Raw genomic sequence first — 19,377 nt, forward strand, 5'->3', positions numbered from 1 at the left:
AATGCCCCGCAACCTTGTGCAATGCATGCGGATGCGGCACATTTCTTGGTAAAATGGGTTTAAAACAGGCGACGAGGAGTCACCGCATCGCTTCCTCACCACCTATCAGTAGCCACTGGAGTGTGATCTGAACGTGGATCGGGCTCCAGAGGCAAGGGAGATTTAGACAAATCTCTAAATCTACCCTTAGTATGTTTTTTATTTTTTTACAATTTTTTTTGTGCACAGGTAAATTTTTATTTAATATTCTTTACTTTTTTTGTGGGGGGGGGGGGTCACGGCACGGCAATTTAGAGCACAGCAAAGGCAAGTGGAGTGGCGGGGTGACACGGCACAGTGGACCGGCGGCTGGGGGGGGGGGGGGTGGTAATTTCAAGGAAATAGCTCTGATTGGTTTCTTATTAGCCACTGATCAGAGCTATCAGTTTGTTTAGCGGCATCTGCTGAACACTTCTGCTATATGTTTATGGTCACTAAAGTGACTATGAGCTTACAACAGAGGAGGAATGCAATGCAGGTCTGCATGGCATACGGACTTGGCCAGCGAAAGGGTTAACCCTTTTTTGTATACATTTAAAAAAATCATTTCAGGCCAGAAGATTACATAAGACCCCCAAATCATTATATATTTCCTAAAAGCAGCCACCCTAGAGAATAAAACAGTGGTAGTTTCATTTTTTTTATGTCATATTACTATAAAAAAGTGGTACTGATATTTCAGTAAAAAACACATTAAAAGTTAATTTTAGGGGGCACAAAACCGCAATAAATTACACTATTTTTTGGTAAAATATAGGCTGCACCGAGTAAATAGATACCCAGCATGTCTAACCTTAAATTTGCATTTGCTTGTGAAATGGCAACAAACTTCAGTACCCTATATTTTCTATAGAAGACACTTTAAAAGCCCCTATAAGTCATCAGTTTAGCATTACGAAGGAGGTCTGGTGCTAGAATTATTGTTCTCTTTCCGGCATGCGCGGCGATACGTAATGTGTATCGCAATCAAACTTTTCATGTGTAGGCGCCCTGTTGCATGCGTTTACGTTTGTACATGTGTTTATGTGGGGGATGGGTGGGGCCGACAAAAAGTCCCTTATGTGATGATTTTTTTGGTATTGGGTTCTCTTTAATGAGACAGCCAAGACAAGGTCTAAAAGACTCTGTATGTCTCTCCTGTGCTCCACTGACTGTAATGCAATGCAGATCATACTGCATTACATTCTTTCCCAGCCTTGATGGCAGGGGAAACTGTCAACAGGGACCCGGAAGTGTCACACGTTACTTTTGGGTCAACAGCAATAAGGGAGAGGAGAGCTGCTTGCTCTCTTCCCTCCCCTCTACCTGGCGGGACCAGCTATGCCGATCCGAGATAGATAGCGGGGGAGTTGGGCGCACCAGGGGTGTATGGTGCATTCGGGACTCTTGGAAGTGCTGGGTTCCTGTTGGACTTCGGGGGACCATTTCTCAGGGTCAGAGCATCACAAGCAGCGAGAGGGTCTACTTTTACAGCTATGCCCTGTCCCTGCAGAATATGTGTGAAGCAACAGGGTTGCTTTAAACACACTAATTTCATAACTGCAAGCATATTCATATGCCCCTATAAAATCATACATCGCCTAGATCCCTATATGAATGAAAATGATAAAGGAGCACATTAACAGGAACCCTATGGCAAGCTGCATGTTAATGAACAATATTTGATGGATTGTCTTGTAGGAATGTCAGCATTAGAGGATGTCACCTCCTAGAATCAGCAAGAACAGATGATACATGTGCACGGACCATTATATAATAAGACAATCTAACCTCAATGAGAGCATGGGGAAACATCCAAGAAAATGGGTTTTTATCAGCCAAAGGCAAGAAGTAGGTTTTCTTCAAATACATTTTTTTAGTGCACAATTGCATTTTAGAATAAAACCATTTACGGATATCTTATAGGTCAAATGTGTGTTCTGTCTTCATCCGCACTCCAAGAGTTACATGTGTGAACGCTGGACAGACAATTTTCAATCACACTCCAGTGCAGGGAAAACCATCCCCAAAAGGGAGAATAGATAAACAATTTATAGACTAAACTGGACACTATGGGGTGGAGGTCACAGCTTCTGACCTCTGTATTTGCCTTGGAAAGTATAGAAACCACTGGCTGTCTATAGGTAGAAGTTTTAATAGGAATAACAGGCTAAGAGAAATGTGTATCTTCTTGAACTCATCACTGCAATCTTCTTTGTAACTTTGCCTGAATGTAGTCACTGCATAAGCAGTTCGCTCTTCATTCTCTACATAAAGGGAACATACTCGTATAGGACAGTCAGCAAGATGTAAAATATCTGTGTGCAATAACCAATGCTTTCAATGGTCAAATTGCTCATTACAGCCCCTTTGGGAAGGCATTTTAGTGCATACATAGCACACTGGATGTTTTTTGATGTGGCTGGTAGGGGCGTCTGGAATATTTTTTTCTGCCTCTAAATGCCCCTGCATGTTAGGCTTCAAGTACACGGGACGTTTCTCAACCTCTCCTGAGCGCTGAAACATCACAGCTAGTAATCCACGTTTAAAAACGTGTGTTTAGCAGAGTTTACAAGCCACGTTTGCGCTCAGATGCGTTTACTAAAGATAACCTCATGAGACCCTCCCAAATGATTAGAAAGCACTAAAAACAAGTATTTAACTCTTTCAGTCATTCAGTGAGACAACAGTGTGAGTAGCACCTGTTAAAGCAGGGTGCTTGTAGCTAGCTGTTATTTTTTGGTTGGTTTGTTAATATGGATATAATGAGCATATGTGAGGAAATGCTCCTGATGTCCCCCAAGATGTAGAAAACTGCGTGAGAGGACCAGAGTTTGTCACTACTGGACACATCCATTGATGCCTCAATGCATGTCCACAGGCCACCTTTGATGTTCTCTTGGAAGAGGTTAGACTCCGTCTAGTTCGCAAATTCTCAACGGTTGACGGGTGAGTGAAATTCCTCTTCAGCGTCACGTAATGCAAGTTGTGTATTGTACAGCATAATCGGCTGAAGAGGGGAATATCACATGGTATATCAAGCTTGCATACCATGATAATTGAGTTTATGGTGTGTTTTTAGCTTTTTCCAGGCTAAAAAGCAATAGATAAAATGTTTCCCTTTAAAAACGCTACTAGATGAAAACACGCCTAAACGTGTGTAGTCGCGATTGGCGTTTGAAATGCCTCTAAACGCATTTTTTTGGGTTCTAAAAAAAACCTCTAAACGACACTGATACTGATAAGATAACAGAGGAGAGTTCAGAAGCAGTTGAAAAAAAAAATGCCCAACTGATCCTAAACGTCCGTTTACCAGCAGCAGTGTACATATGGCCTTAGCTTGTACACATAGGCATTTAGAGGCAGAAGAAAAAAAAAAAAAAAAAAAACACTGCCAGCAAGTCCAGGAGCAGCGGCATTTTGACAAAAAAAAAAAAAAAAGCTTGGGGCGCGTTAACGCTAGGTAAGTTGAGCGCCAATTCATTCCATGCCCACAATAAATTCTGGCCAATTAAATGAATTAATGACCAGGCGTTTGATTTGATGCTCCTAAACACATTACACATGTTTATAAGCATCAAATTTATTTTCTACCAAAAACCTGCTGTCAGGAGAAAAGGCGTGTAGGAGAAATGGCCAAGCATCCAGTGTGCATGAGGCCCTACTGTCACAAGCCACATTTGAAGTTGTGTGTGGTCATCCACCGAGCTTAACCCTACACGTATAGGCAGAAGAAACCCCATCCAGGAGAAAGCTGTACCACCTAAAACCATTGGCAAGGAGTCTAGTGTAATATCCTTGACAGTGATATCCTACTAGGGCTGAAACTAACTGATTAATCGACAACTAATTGATTATGAAATTAATCGATCAATCGGCCAGCCAATTATTTGGCCTGCATACAGAATGCATTATTTGTTTACATATCAGGAAATACAGTGCAGAACACATACAGCTCAGTACACCGTCCATACATGTCAGTAAGTGCCTGAGAACTTGTGAATGTGTGAGGAGCAATGCATCATGGGACATGTAGTCCTGGGCAGAAAGTGAGTGGTTCTAAAGGCAGAAATTTTCTTTACCTTGCTATAGGGGCACTCTATACTGTACTTAACGCACAGCAAAAAGCAGTGTAGAAACAGATCAAAGCAAACTGCATAGGTGTGTACGGAGCCTTATGCTGGCCACACAGATCAATTTTCAGACGAGAATATTTATACGAAAAATCTTTGTACATTCGCTGAATGAATGTTGTTTGAAATTTTCACTTGCTTTTAACATTCTGTTTTAAAATAAATGTAATTTCTGAATGAAAACCACATACACTAGGGTTGTCCCGATACCGATACTAGTATCGGTATCGGCACCGATACCGAGCATTTGCCCAAGTACTTGTACTCGGGCAAATGCTCCCGATGCTTCCCCCGATACCTAGAAGACAGCTGTGATTGGCGCGTGGCGGAGTTACAAGATTCTCCCCCAGCGGCTTTCACTAGCTTTAGTGACATACAGCGGTGATCGCTCACAGCTGACTGTCACTGCATCCTCCTCCGTGCCCCCTCCGTTCCTCTGTGCCTCTCCGCTGTCCCCTGCATTCCTCTCTTCTTATCTGTCCCCCTCCTACTCCCCCTTCGTTCCTCTCTCCTTATCTGTCCCCTGCATTCCTCTCTCCTTATCTGTCCCCTCCTTCTCCACCTCAGTTCCTCCGTCCTCCCCCTCCTTCCTTTGTGTATGGAGAGAGTCAGCTGACTCTGTCCATTCATATAACTGAAACATTGTAATCTCCTGTGATTACGATGTGTCAGTTTATAAATGGAGAGAAGCCGCTGTCTTCTCTCCATTCATTCTCAGTGCAGCTGACGCTGCAGAGAAAGGGACTGGGGAATCTCTATCCTCTGTCTCTTTCTCTGTCTCAAGGGGGAGATATCAGAGGTCTGTTAAGACCCCTGATATCTCACCAAAGCCCCCCAAAAGGGCTGTTAAAAAAAAAAAAAAAAAACAATAAAGAATAAAAAAATATTATTGTAAAAAATAAAAATTGTAAAAAAAAACAAAAAAAACACACACACATACAACGTTCACCAACCCCCCCCCCAAAAAAAAAATAGCAAATAAAAAACTGTCACGTGACATTAAAAAAAAAAGTATCGGTAATCGGTATCGGCGAGTACTTGAAAAAAAGTATCGGTACTTGTACTCGGTCCTAAAAAAGTGGTATCGGGACAACCCTAACATACACTGTCTGAAAATTACTTTGACCAAGTGGTTTTCTATTTTTTCCAAATTTTCTAGCCACTGCGCTTGAAAACGAACATCAATTTGACCCAACTAACGATTCGAAAATCGAACGAACGTTCTTAAAATGACATTGTTTTTATATGGCCAGCATAAAAAAATATTACAGTTCTGTTTGAAAATCTGCAAAACTGTCTTTAACTTTTTTTTTTCTTTAAAAAAAAAGATCTGAGTCTGATTATATTTACCAGATTCAACCTCTAATTGTATATACAGTATATCTCTTTTGTCTGTTATTCTCAGGTAGAGTAGACATTTTGCTCCCTAATCATATAGTTGGTTATTTATATTTACCACTGCATAGAGATATTTGAGAATAAATTGCCTTTTTTTAAACATTACATATTAACTAAATTATACACCACACTTCTTTTAGGGTTATTAACCAATTAATCGAAACAATAATCGGCCAACTAATCGATTATGATAAAAATTGGTTGTTGCAGCCCTAATTCCTACCATTCATACTTTATATCATTTAAGTATGGGGGCCCTGTCACCTACCCAGAACAACCCCAATATGTCTCAAATAGAAATATTACATCTGGAATTCTGCAAATAAAATTTCCTTAACTGTTCGGAGTACAGAATAGAGCTGGGACCACATACAAAGCAGCAGTCCCATCTCTCAACACCATATTGTCTCTTGACCAACATGGATCAGTGAAAACTGTGCACCCTGCAACAACTCATTAGCACCTTGTCCATCCAAAACTAACAATGTGGTCTGACAGAAACTCAAACAAAAACATTTAGCGAGAGAGAGAGAGAGAGACACAGAGAGAGCACAAGAGTGTGCCCATAAAGGAGAGTGCAGATGAAAAAGAGAAGACGGCAAAGCGCGGGTCAAGCAAGATGGAGAAGACGACGAAGCGCGGGTCAAGCAAGATGGAGAAGACGACAAAGCGCGGGTCAAGCAAGATGGAGAAGACGACAAAGCGCGGGTCAAGCAAGATGGAGAAGACGACAAAGCGCGGGTCAAGCAAGATGGAGAAGACGACAAAGCGCGGGTCAAGCAAGATGGAGAAGACGACAAAGCGCGGGTCAAGCAAGATGGAGAAGACGACAAAGCGCGGGTCAAGCAAGATGGAGAAGACGACAAAGCGCGGGTCAAGCAAGATGGAGAAGACGACAAAGCGCGGGTCAAGCAAGATGGAGAAGACGACAAAGCGCGGGTCAAGCAAGATGGAGAAGACGACAAAGCGCGGGTCAAGCAAGATGGAGAAGACGACAAAGCGCGGGTCAAGCAAGATGGAGAAGACGACAAAGCGCGGGTCAAGCAAGATGGAGAAGACGACAAAGCGCGGGTCAAGCAAGATGGAGAAGACGACAAAGCGCGGGTCAAGCAAGATGGAGAAGACGACAAAGCGCGGGTCAAGCAAGATGGAGAAGACGACAAAGCGCGGGTCAAGCAAGATGGAGAAGACGACAAAGCGCGGGTCAAGCAAGATGGAGAAGACGACAAAGCGCGGGTCAAGCAAGATGGAGAAGACGACAAAGCGCGGGTCAAGCAAGATGGAGAAGACGACAAAGCGCGGGTCAAGCAAGATGGAGAAGACGACAAAGCGCGGGTCAAGCAAGATGGAGAAGACGACAAAGCGCGGGTCAAGCAAGATGGAGAAGACGACAAAGCGCGGGTCAAGCAAGATGGAGAAGACGACAAAGCGCGGGTCAAGCAAGATGGAGAAGACGACAAAGCGCGGGTCAAGCAAGATGGAGAAGACGACAAAGCGCGGGTCAAGCAAGATGGAGAAGACGACAAAGCGCGGGTCAAGCAAGATGGAGAAGACGACAAAGCGCGGGTCAAGCAAGATGGAGAAGACGACAAAGCGCGGGTCAAGCAAGATGGAGAAGACGACAAAGCGCGGGTCAAGCAAGATGGAGAAGACGACAAAGCGCGGGTCAAGCAAGATGGAGAAGACGACAAAGCGCGGGTCAAGCAAGATGGAGAAGACGACAAAGCGCGGGTCAAGCAAGATGGAGAAGACGACAAAGCGCGGGTCAAGCAAGATGGAGAAGACGACAAAGCGCGGGTCAAGCAAGATGGAGAAGACGACAAAGCGCGGGTCAAGCAAGATGGAGAAGACGACAAAGCGCGGGTCAAGCAAGATGGAGAAGACGACAAAGCGCGGGTCAAGCAAGATGGAGAAGACGACAAAGCGCGGGTCAAGCAAGAGGGAGAAGACGACAAAGCGCGGGTCAAGCAAGAGGGAGAAGACGACAAAGCGCGGGTCAAGCAAGAGGGAGAAGACGACAAAGCGCGGGTCAAGCAAGAGGGAGAAGACGACAAAGCGCGGGTCAAGCAAGAGGGAGAAGACGACAAAGCGCGGGTCAAGCAAGAGGGAGAAGACGACAAAGCGCGGGTCAAGCAAGAGGGAGAAGACGACAAAGCGCGGGTCAAGCAAGAGGAGAAGACGACAAAGCGCGGGTCAAGCAAGAGGAGAAGACGACAAAGCGCGGGTCAAGCAAGAGGAGAAGACGACAAAGCGCGGGTCAAGCAAGAGGAGAAGACGACAAAGCGCGGGTCAAGCAAGAGGAGAAGACGACAAAGCGCGGGTCAAGCAAGAGGAGAAGACGACAAAGCGCGGGTCAAGCAAGAGGAGAAGACGACAAAGCGCGGGTCAAGCAAGAGGAGAAGACGACAAAGCGCGGGTCAAGCAAGAGGAGAAGACGACAAAGCGCGGGTCAAGCAAGAGGAGAAGACGACAAAGCGCGGGTCAAGCAAGAGGAGAAGACGACAAAGCGCGGGTCAAGCAAGAGAAGACAACAAAGCGCGGGTCAAGCAAGAGGAGAAGACGACAAAGCGCGGGCCAAGCAAGAGGAGAAGACGACAAAGCGCGGGCCAAGCAAGAGGAGAAGACGACAAAGCGCGGGCCAAGCAAGAGGAGAAGACGACAAAGCGCGGGTCAAGCAAGAGAAGACGGCAAAGCGCGGGTCAAGCAAGAGAAGACGGCAAAGCGCGGGTCAAGCAAGAGAAGACGGCAAAGCGCGGGGCAAGCAAGAGGAGAAGACGAAGCGCGAGCAAGCAAGAGGAGAAGACGAAGCGCGAGCAAGCAAGAGGAGAAGACGAAGCGCGAGCAAGCAAGAGGAGAAGACGAAGCGCGAGCAAGCAAGAGGAGAAGACGAAGCGCGAGCAAGGAAGAGGAAAAGACGAAGCGCGGGCAAGGAAGAAAAGACAAAGAGCGGGCAAGGAAGAGAAGAAGATGAAGAGCGGGCAAGGAAGAGAAGAAGACGAAGAGCGGGCAAGGAAGAGAAGAAGACGAAGAGCGGGCAAGGAAGAGAAGAAGACGAAGAGCGGGCAAGGAAGCGAAGAAGACGAAGAGCGGGCAAGGAAGAGAAGAAGACGAAGAGCGGGCAAGGAAGAGAAGAAGACGAAGAGCGGGCAAGGAAGAGAAGAAGACGAAGAGCGGGCAAGGAAGCGAAGAAGACGAAGAGCGGGCAAGGAAGCGAAGAAGACGAAGAGCGGGCAAGGAAGCGAAGAAGACGAAGAGCGGGCAAGGAAGAGAAGAAGACGAAGAGCGGGCAAGGAAGAGAAGAAGACAAAGAGCGGGCAAGGAAGAGAAGGAGAGGAAGCACGGGCAAATAAAAGAAGACGAAGCGCGGGCAAATAAGAGAAGACGAAGCGCGGGCAAAGAAAAGAAGTGTGAGCAGAGAAGAAGAGGGCGCATGAAAAGAAGAGGGGGAGCAGGAGCAGTGTGGGCAAAGAAGAAGAGGAGCAGCAGCGCTGGCAAAGAGGAGGAAGAGCACTAGCAAGGAGGAGGAGGAAGAGAAGAAGAAAGCAAAGAAAAGCAGAGAAGAAGAGGAGTGCAAGCAAAGAAGAGGAAGAGGACAAGCGAAGAGGACGACGAGCGAAGAAGGGGAGGAGGACGACGAGCGAAGAAGGGGAGGAGGACGACGAGCGAAGAAGGGGAGGAGGACGACGAGCGAAGAAGGGGAGGAGGACGACGAGCGAAGAAGGGGAGGAGGACGACGAGCGAAGAAGGGGAGGAGGACGACGAGCGAAGAAGGGGAGGAGGACGACGAGCGAAGAAGGGGAGGAGGACGACGAGCGAAGAAGGGGAGGAGGACGACGAGCGAAGAAGAGGAGGAGGACGACGAGCGAAGAAGAGGAGGACGGGCGAGAAGAAGAGAAGGAGGACGGGCGAGAAGAAGAGAAGGAGGACGGGCGAGAAGAAGAGAAGGAGGACGGGCGAGAAGAAGAGAAGGAGCACGAGCGAAGAAGAGCAGGAGGACGAGCGAAGAAGAGCAGGAGGACGAGCGAAGAAGAGCAGGAGGACGAGCGAAGAAGAGGAGGAACACCAAAAAAAAAGGCACATGAGTGAATAAGAGAAGTGAGAATGGGGGGGGGGGCAGAAAAAAAGTGTGAGAAAAAAGAACAGTCAGAAGAGAGAGATAAGAGAATGAACGGGAATGAGAGCGGAAAGTGAGAGTGAAGAGAGGAGAGCGGCTGGTGTTGTATACAGATGTAGGGAATGCAGATGATCGGAGCCGGGTAGGAGGACAGAGATGAGGGTCCCCGGTGATTGGAGGAAGGACACCCCTCACACACAGAGGAGAGGTGAGCTCGGACTCCGGTGGTCTCCTCACACAGCCCGGCTCGGTGTAGTCCGGGGAAAGTTTCCTGGGTGGGAGGACACACAAAGTTCCCGGTGTAGAAGTGGAAGGCGCTCTCTCTCTCTCTCATATATATAATATAAGGGATGTGGTACTCACAGAGGAGGAGGAGGAGACTTATACCGCCCGGCATGTTTGTGGAGCTCAGCATGCACTGCACAGGAGGAGAGCGCTCCGACACACACAGCATCCCGACACAGCAATACACACTCCGTACACCGAGCTGCCACTACACTGACAGGCTCAGCCAACCTCTGACGGCCTCATCAGAGACTGCCGCCGATTGGCTACATCCGGGCACATTCTAATTGGCCGCTGAGAGGGGCGCACCGATTGGATCAGGCCAGACCCGTACTAGTGAATAGAGGAAAGGGAAGAAAGTTTGTGTTGTGGTGTGGAAGTGTAGGGGGAGATGAATGCAGAGGGAGAGGACACCTCTGTATAGCGTGCAATGTTACAACGTGTCCTTTTCAGATGTTTTCTCTCTTATTATTATTATACAGGATTTATTTAGTGTCAACAGTTCAATTGAACTTTAAATAGTAAATGCAGAAGCAAAAAAAGTTATTTAAAATGCAATTAAAGTTGAAAGGATTGGTTCATCTTTACCTACAAACTGCCTATACAGTGCGGCTGTGACTAAAAATGGGTACAGCCCTTGTTATAGGTGAAGGCCTTTTATGTACCTCATAAAACCTGACTGGAAAGACTCTTCTTTTCTCAAGATTATGGATGTTCCGAACCCCCCCCCCCAGGTTGGTCCGCACCAGAACATGCGAACAGGCAAAAAGTTCTAATGAACATACAAACCAGTGTTGCCAACCGTCAGTATTTTTACTGGCAGCCAGTAAAAAACAGACAATTTTCTCCTGCCAGTAAATGCCAGTAAAAGTAAAAGGTTGCCAGTAAAAAATATGACTCTGACGCTCTGCTTGGTCCGGAGTTGACTGAGACCATCCCAGTGCCTGCTACAGTGTGATTGGGTGACTCTGGCGGAGGCGGTGCCTGAGCATGTCGTGTGATGTCATGGTGAAATGGAGCCAAGCAGAGTGGCCAGAGCCTCGTGTGGGGGTCTGCGGTATTGGAGCAAGGCAAGCTGGGATCGGGACTGTCAGTGCTGTTTAGACTGGAGAGGACTGGAGGGACCGCTTAGCTTGGAGAGAGACTGTCACTGTGACTCAGGAGGGGACATGTTGTGTCAGTGAGGTCTCATCATCATCTGTGCTGCTACACACTGCTGTCAGTGTTACTGTGAGAGTCAGTTTTATGTAAGTGTGTGCCCATTCTAATTTCTTTCCCTCCTGAGTCCTGTCCTTGAGCTACTTACTTACTATATTGAAAATAAAATAATAAATATGTTTTTGCCTTATCTACTTTAAATCACATTGCTAATTGCATATTGTATTTGTTTGTAGCCTAAATATTCTCATTTGCACTTAAAACTGTGATTTTATAACTTTTGGAAATGCCAGTAAAAACTTGGCGGTGCCAGTAAATTTTGGGTGTCGTGTCAGTAAATTTCAGTCTGGTAGGTTGGCAACACTGATACAAACCCTATTAACTGTGGTGGTGAAATCACCTCCTACAGCGCTGGAGTCACGGCTTTCTGTATCGTGGGAGCAAACGCTGTTGCTGTCAAGATAAATAAATCCGCGCTGCAACTGAATGGCGTACCTGCTAAGCAAATGATGGTTAAAACAAAGTAACATTACAGTATAACAGTAAGACATACCATACCTGCAAAGCAAATACAAAAAAAAAAATGGTAAAAAATAAAACATTTTTTAACGAAATCTGTGCCTAAATTATATATATGCCGAAGCATGGGGGCATCTGCCCCAAAAGTTAGGAGCAAATCACTCCTCCACCCCTGCCCCCATGCTTCGGCATATATGCTCTTTTTTTTAACTGTGGTGGTGAAATCACCTCCGACAGCGCTGGAGTCACGCCTTTATGTATCGTGGGAGCAAACGCTGTTGCTGTCAAGATAAATAAATCCGCGTTGCAGCTGAATGGCGTACCTGAAAACAAAAAAATGGTTAATAATAAAACACAGTAAACAGTAAAGTATAAAAAAATTACATACCTGAAAAGCAAACATGATAAAACATAATAACAATAAATCATTGCAGAATGGAATACAGTAAAAAAGAGCACAACAATAGAGAGAGAATAGAGAGAGAACAATAAAACGACAACTATTTTTGTTTTTTTATTGTATATTTTTTTTGTGGTTTTTTTTTTTTTTACTTTTTTTTTTTTTTTACACTTTTATTTGTAACTGTAATTGTAACAGTTCGGTTCCAGGTTCGGGTCTCTCAAAATGCAATGGCATCTTGGGAGACCCTGAGAAAGTGTCCTATTCTGTGCAGTGCTGTACCCTACGCTAAAACTCCACTAGAGTATGGTAGCGTTCAAAACTTCAAAAATTCACCAATGCAAAGACCAGGATTGTCAGGACAGAAAGGAATAATAATAGCGGGTGTCACGCCTTTATCCATGCCTGCTGCAGACACGAGATCTTCTTTGGGGGGTTCGTTGGGTAGGGGTACTCTGGAGGACATAAGGAAAATGCCTCTCATGCAGCCGGCTTACTGCATTTGGTTGGGGAAGGTGAGGTGGAGCACCATCTGGAAACAGAAGGGTTCTGACGATCTCTTCCTGGAATTTAAGGAAGGATCCAGTCCGTCCTGAAGCTCTGTATAGCACATGAGCGTTCAGCAAAGCCAATTGAAATAAACAGACACTTTTTATGTACCAGCGTCTAGCCTTGCGGGAAACTAGGTACGGCACCAACAACTGGTCGCTGAGGTCCACCCCTCCCATATTTTGGTTATATTCGTGGACACAGAGGGGTCCACACCAGTTGCCGTAGGAATTTGGACCGTCATGTCTGCGTGAAGGGAGGTAAGAACGAAAACATTCTTATTATCCCTCCACTTCACAGTGAGCAAATTATTACACTTCAAGCAGGCTCTCTCCCCCAAACTAAGACGGGATTCTACAAGCCGCTGGGGAAAGCCCCGGCGCTTAGATCGCGCGGTGCCACATGCACGCTCGTGTAATAATTGTCCACATACAAATGGTACCCCTTTCCGAATAAGGGTGACACCAAGTCCCACACAATCTTGCCAGCGCTCCCTATGTAATCTGGGTAGTTCTCCGGCTCTACGTGACTATCTCTTCCCTCGTAAGCCATAAATCTATATGTATAGCCTGTGGCCCTGTCACAGAGCTTATACATCTTGATCCCGTATCTGGCACACTTGCTGGGAAGATGCTGTTTGAAAGACAAGCGGCCAGAAAATTTAATCAGGGACTCATCAACGCAGACAACTTTATCGGGAGTAAACAAGGCTGCAAAACGTTCGTTGAAGTGGTTTACGAGGGGGCGAATTTTGTAGAGCTGATCGTATCCAGGATCTCCACGAGGACGACAGAGTTCATTGTCATTGAAGTGCATGAACCGCAAAATCTGCTCGTATCGTGCCCTGGTCATGGAAGCAGAGAACACGGGCGTATGGGGAATTGGGTCAGTGGACCAATATGACTGCAACTCACTCTTTTTAGTTACGCCCAAGAGGAGGGATAGGCCCAGAAAGGTCTTAAATTTGGAAACCATAATTGGTTTTCAATCTCTGGCAAGGGAGGACAACTGGGGATTAGCTATACTAGATATACTTTTTATAGCCCGTATTCCATTACTTTTCCTGATTGATTGTTACACCTGTAAAGGTAGACCTCTACTGTGAGTGTTAATGTATATACTCACATTTATTGCCATTTCTACATGGATGGGATATGAATATGAAGAATATATATAAAAAACATGCAAAAGTAAAAACATGCTAAATTTGTCACAATGTGTCTGTCCCGCTTTTTGATATAAATCGAGGGAGGATTCTAGTTTCCGTAGGATTAACAATACAGGAATTTCTATATTGTATATCCATGTTAAAATCCGTACATGAATCTGAAAGTTAAATATGTGTGTTCATTTTTGTGTATTTTTGTATCTTTGTACATCCATGCCTTCCACATATATACGTGCTCTAATTGTGTGGGGGATTTTTGAGGCCGTAGGATTCCACACAGGTGTGTCCTTTTTAACTCATTATTGTCTATTAATTTAGTTAATTGTTTGCCACCAGTTCTCTTACTGGTTGGCTTTTTACTCTTCTGATCTATATATTTGTGACCACATTTATTCACACTTTAGCTATGAGTAAGCATCGTTGCATGTGAAACGTGTTAGCTATTGCCATCTCCTGACTGTATTCGATGACTCGTGTTGGTTTTTATGATGGAATAAAGATGATCTTTTCAGAGTGCAGCCATCCGGGAATTTCTTTTTCTTGTTCACTCAGACTTGTGCACAGTCTGCACCTGGCTTTCGTCAAGGGTGGAAGATCTTTCCTTCCATGATCCGCAGGGCTTGAAGAGCGGCATTACCTTTGCTCAACTGGGGATTAGCGGTGATGAATTGACCGGCATACAAATTATTTAAATTACTTTAGTCCACAATAGATCTATAGAGATCTTTAGTGAAAACAGGCGAATAAAAATCAAGTGACGTAAAATCAACTGTTTCCACCTGAATTCCGGGTTGGCCAGTGAATGGGGAAGTACGGGTGCTGCAGAAGTGGTGGGCTCCCAATTAGGATTGGCAAATTCTGCAGGAAGGAAACTATGGGCACGACGGGCCTATCTTTGTCTTCTTGGTGGCAGTGGGACACTACTTGTGCTTGCCACCTCGCCAGCTTGAACTGCACTTATGGGACTCGCCACGTCACCACCTGATACTGCAAAGCTGAATGTACGACCAGGGTGTACTAGGCCACTTGTGCTTGCCAGTTCACCAGAAGGATGAGCAGTACTAGTACTTCTCTGCTCCATATGAGAGCCCTGCGGTTCTTGCACCTCAACAACAGCAAAAGAAGAATGGAGTCGGGTACTCCTGAGCTTGGCAGGGACCACAACTCCGTCATCAGAGCTATCTGTCATGGAGTCGCTGTCGTCTACAGGATCGTATTCTGAGCCTGAATCTGACAGATGAGTGACTTCCTCTTCACTATCTGTCATGCTCAGAAACGTGTAGGCCTCTTCACTAGTGTATCTTCGATTTGCCATTTTGGGCTCTAAATTTACTGGTACAGTAGTAAGATTCACAGGAAAAGCTCCTAGGCTGTCAGCAACTGTATCAAACGCTACCAAAAAAACTATTAGCGATCTCAGGGATCAGGCCTGACTCTGCAAACGCTGCAGTTATGTGTTTAGTGTTTTGTAAGTGACAGTGATCGATCGATACTGCACTTGGGTGGGCTGGGCTGGGCGGAGGGGCAAAATGCAGGTGCTAGCAGGTATCTGGGCTGATCTCGCTAACACTGCGTTTTTGGGAACCCTAAACTGCTGGGGATGCTAGTATAGATCTGATCAGATCAGATATTGATCCGTTGAGACACTATACCACTAAGGGAGGTGTATTCTGCGTGCGTGGGTGTTAGCGCTACTGGCACTAATCTGATGCTGCCTGGGGCGACGCAGACCCTAACTGACCCTAAAACCCAACTGATATCACCCACCGGGCGTCACCTGTAACACTTATATCGTGATCACTGGTGACAGGGGGTGAAACGGTTAACTAGGGGGCAATCAGGGGGTTAAAACCTTTATTAGGTAATATATGGGGGTACATGATGCTATAAAAACCTGATGGTGAACCTAAATAGCTAACTGGCTAACTAGCATCACCTGTGACACTTATACGGTGATCACTGGTGACAGGGGGTAAAAAGGTTAACTAGGGGGCAATCAGGGGGTTAAAACCTTTATTAGGTAGTATATGGGGGTACCTGACACTATAAAAACCTGACAGTGAACCTAAATGACTAACAGGCTAACTAGCGTCACCCGCGACACTAATACGGCGATCAGAAAAAAGATCGCTTAGTGACACTGGCAACAGGGGGTGAAAGGGTTAACTGGGGGGCGAACAAGGGGTTGAACCTTTATTGGGGGGATTAGGGAGTACCCTAGACCTAAAGGGGCCTACCACTAACAGCCCTAACACTTATAACAGTCACAAAATGACACCAATGCAGTGATCAGTAAAAAAAATTAAAACTGCTGTTGGTGTCACTTTGACAGGGGGTGCAGGGGGGGTGATTGGGGGGTGGTTTGTGTGCGTACTGGCTCGATTCACACAGGGGCAACACGACTTCAACGCGACTTTGCAACGCGACTTCAACCCGACTTCAACACGACTTGTGGATCCGACTTTCAATGAACGGGGATCCGACTTGGATCCCCGCCACTGTGTTTGGTATGAATCTTTAGGGGGAACTCCGCGCCAAATTTTAAATAAAAATCCGGCATGGGTTCCCCTCCCAGGGGCATACCAGGCCCTTGGGTCTGGTATGGATCTTGAGGGGAACCCCCCTACGCCGAAAGGACGGCGTGGGGGGTCCCCCCCAATCCATACCAGACCCTTATCCGAGCACGCAGCCCGGCCGGACAGGAATGGGGGTGGGGACGAGCGAGCGCCCCCCCCTCCTGAACCGTACCAGGCCGCATGCCCTCAACATGGGGGGGTTGGTGCCTTGGGGGAGGGGGGCGCGCTGCGGCCCCCCCACCCCAAAGCACCTTGTCCCCATGTTGATGAGGACAAGGGCCTCTTCCCGACAACCCTGGCCGTTGGTTGTCGGGGTCTGCGAGTGGGGGCTTATCGGAATCCGGGAGCCCCCTTTAATAAGGGGGCCCCCAGATCCCGGCCACCCACCCTATGAGAATGAGTATGGGGTACATCGTACCCCTACCCATTCACCTAGGGAAAAGTGTCAATTTAAAAAAAAAACACTACATAGATTTTTAAAGTATTTTATTAGACAGCTCCGGGGTCTTCTTCCGACTTCGGGGGTCTCTCCGGTTCTTCTCCGCGCTCTCCAGGTCTTCTGCCGGGCTCCTCCGCTCTCTTCTGCCGCTCTTTTGCTAAAGCGGAGGAGCCCGGTCTTCCGTCTTCTGCCCTCTTTTCTTCTGATGTTGACACGACGCTCTCTCCGGCTAGAATGCTCTCTGTGCGCTCTGCTCTGACTTATATAGGCGGTGACCCCGCCCCCTTATGCCGTCACAGTCCCTGGGCATGCTGGGACTATGACTGCATAAGGTGGCGTGGTCATTGGGCGATGACCACGCCCCTAAAACGTCACAGTCCCAGCATGCCCAGGGACTGTGACGGCATAAGGGGGCGTAGTCACCACCTATATAAGTCAGAGCGGAGCGCTCAGAGTGCATTCCAGCCCCAGAGAGCGTCGTGTCAACATCAGGAGAAAAGAGGGCAGAAGACGGAAGACCGGGCTCCTCCGCTTTAGCAAAAGAGCGGCAGAAGAGAGCGGAGGAGCCCGGCAGAAGACCCGGAGAGCGCGGAGAAGAACCGGAGAGACCCCCGAAGAGAAGAAGGCAGCAGACCGGGCTCCTCCGCTATAGCAAAAGAGCGGCAAAAGAGCAGAAAATAGCGGAGCAGCCCGGCAGAAGACCCGGAGAGCGTGAAGAAGACCCCCGAAGACGGAAGAAGACCCCCGGAGCTGTCTAATAAAATACTTTAAAAATCTATGTAGTGTTTTTTTTTTAAATTGACACTTTTTCCCTAGGTGAATGGGTAGGGGTACGATGTACCCCATACTCATTCACATAGGGTGGGGGGCCGGGATCTGGGGGCCCCCTTATTAAAGGGGGCTCCCGGATTCCGATAAGCCCTCCGCCCGCAGACCCCGACAACCAACGGCCAGGGTTGTCGGGAAGAGGCCCTTGTCCTCATCAACATGGGGACAAGGTGCTTTGGGGTGGGGGGGCCGCAGCGCGCCCCCCTCCCCCAAGGCACCAACCCCCCCATGTTGAGGGCATGCGGCCTGGTAGCCTGGTACGGTTCAGGAGGGGGGGGGGGGCGCTCGCTCGTCCCCACCCCCATTCCTGTCCGGCCGGGCTGCGTGCTCGGATAAGGGTCTGGTATGGATTGGGGGGGACCCCCCACGCAGTTTTTTCGGCGTAGGGGGTTTCCCTCAAGGTCCATACCAGACCCAAGGGCCTGGTATGCCCCTGGAGGGGGAACCCATGCCGGATTTTTATTTAAAATTTGGCGCGGAGTTCCCCCTCAAGATCATCTGAGCACAAGTCGCATGCCGAAGTCGGATCATGCGAGACGGCGATCCGACTTCAATGATAGTCAATAGGCTGAAGTCGGATCAAAGTCGGATCAAAGTAGTACAGGGAGTACGCTCTGAAGTCGGAGCGACCTCAGTAGTGTCTATTAAGACGCTCCCATTCACTTAAATGTGAATCTCTTTCTGGGGCGACTTGGGGCGACTTGAGGGCATACAAGTCGGATCCCAAGTCGCCCCAGTGTGAACCGAGCCTCAGTGTGCTGTTGGTGCAACTCACAGTGATGACTTCTCTCCTCTGGCTCCGGAACAAAAAGGCTGCACGAGGAGAGATGACATCACTTCCTCTGCTTCTAAACTGTAACTGTAACTGTCATTCGTCAGGAGCGATCGCGAGGGAGAGGCCATGAATCAGTGGCCTGCCCCTCAGGACAGATCACTCCAGGAACGATGCCAACCGCCTCGGGCACCGGGGAGGGCGCGATCGCACTCGCGGGAGGGAAGTTACTCTGCCTTCCCGTGCCATTCTGCCGACGTATATCGGCGTGAGGTGGTCGGTCGGCAAGTGGTTAAAGTCTATGGGACACGAACATGAAAAATCAGTGAAAAGTGCGCATTAAAAGGCTTATATGCAAGTTAGGCAGAGGTGCAGGGGGAGATACCGGGTCTTGAGCCCCCCGCCGCCCCTCCAATCCATGGATAGATGGTCCCCGGGGAAAGTGGGCTCAATCCGGGGACTGTCCCTGGAAATCGGGAACGCCTGGTCACCCTAGTTTAGGCCATTCATGTAACTCATAAAGCCTGTCTGGAAAACTCCTAGAATTTTGCTAAAAGAGGCCCGGCTGTTACTGTTCACCTTCACAGGAGCAAGGTCTGTCTCTGATGGTGCATAGAAAAGACCCCCACTCCCCGCTGGCAACACTAATGGCCCGTACACACGGTCGGATTTTCCGATGGAAAATGTCCGATCGGAACGTGTTGTCGGAAATTCCGACCGTGTGTGGGCTCCATCGGATATTTTCCATCGGATTTTCCGACACACAAAGTTGGAGAGCAGGAGATAAAATTTTCCGACAACAAAATCCGTTGTCAGAAATTCCGATTGTGTGTACACAAATCCGACGGACAAAGTGCCACGCATGCTCAGAATAAATAAAGAGATGAAAGCTATTGGCCACTGCCCCGTTTATAGTCCCGACGTACGTGTTTTACGTCACCGCGTTCAGAACGATCGGATTTTCCGACAATTTTGTGTGACCGTGTGTATGCAAGACAAGTTTGAGCCAACATCCGTCAG

The 19,377-nt window shown here is 47.5% G+C and overlaps 1 protein-coding gene across 2 annotated transcripts in view; it reads right to left on the minus strand.

Annotated features, from left to right (window-relative positions):
• Positions 1-10,202, minus strand: part of B3GLCT (beta 3-glucosyltransferase) — a 1,077,075-nt gene extending 1,066,873 nt beyond the window's left edge. For both annotated transcript variants that reach the window (XM_073613355.1, XM_073613354.1), the window contains exon 1: positions 10,027-10,202. In XM_073613355.1, the coding sequence (XP_073469456.1) occupies positions 10,027-10,117 (91 nt within the window). In that variant the 5' untranslated portion in view covers positions 10,118-10,202. The remainder of the gene's footprint in view (positions 1-10,026) is intronic.
• Between the last annotated feature and the right edge of the window lie 9,175 nt (positions 10,203-19,377).

This window comes from Aquarana catesbeiana, linkage group LG02 (assembly GCF_042186555.1).
Source record: "Aquarana catesbeiana isolate 2022-GZ linkage group LG02, ASM4218655v1, whole genome shotgun sequence".
NCBI lineage: Eukaryota > Metazoa > Chordata > Amphibia > Anura > Ranidae > Aquarana > Aquarana catesbeiana.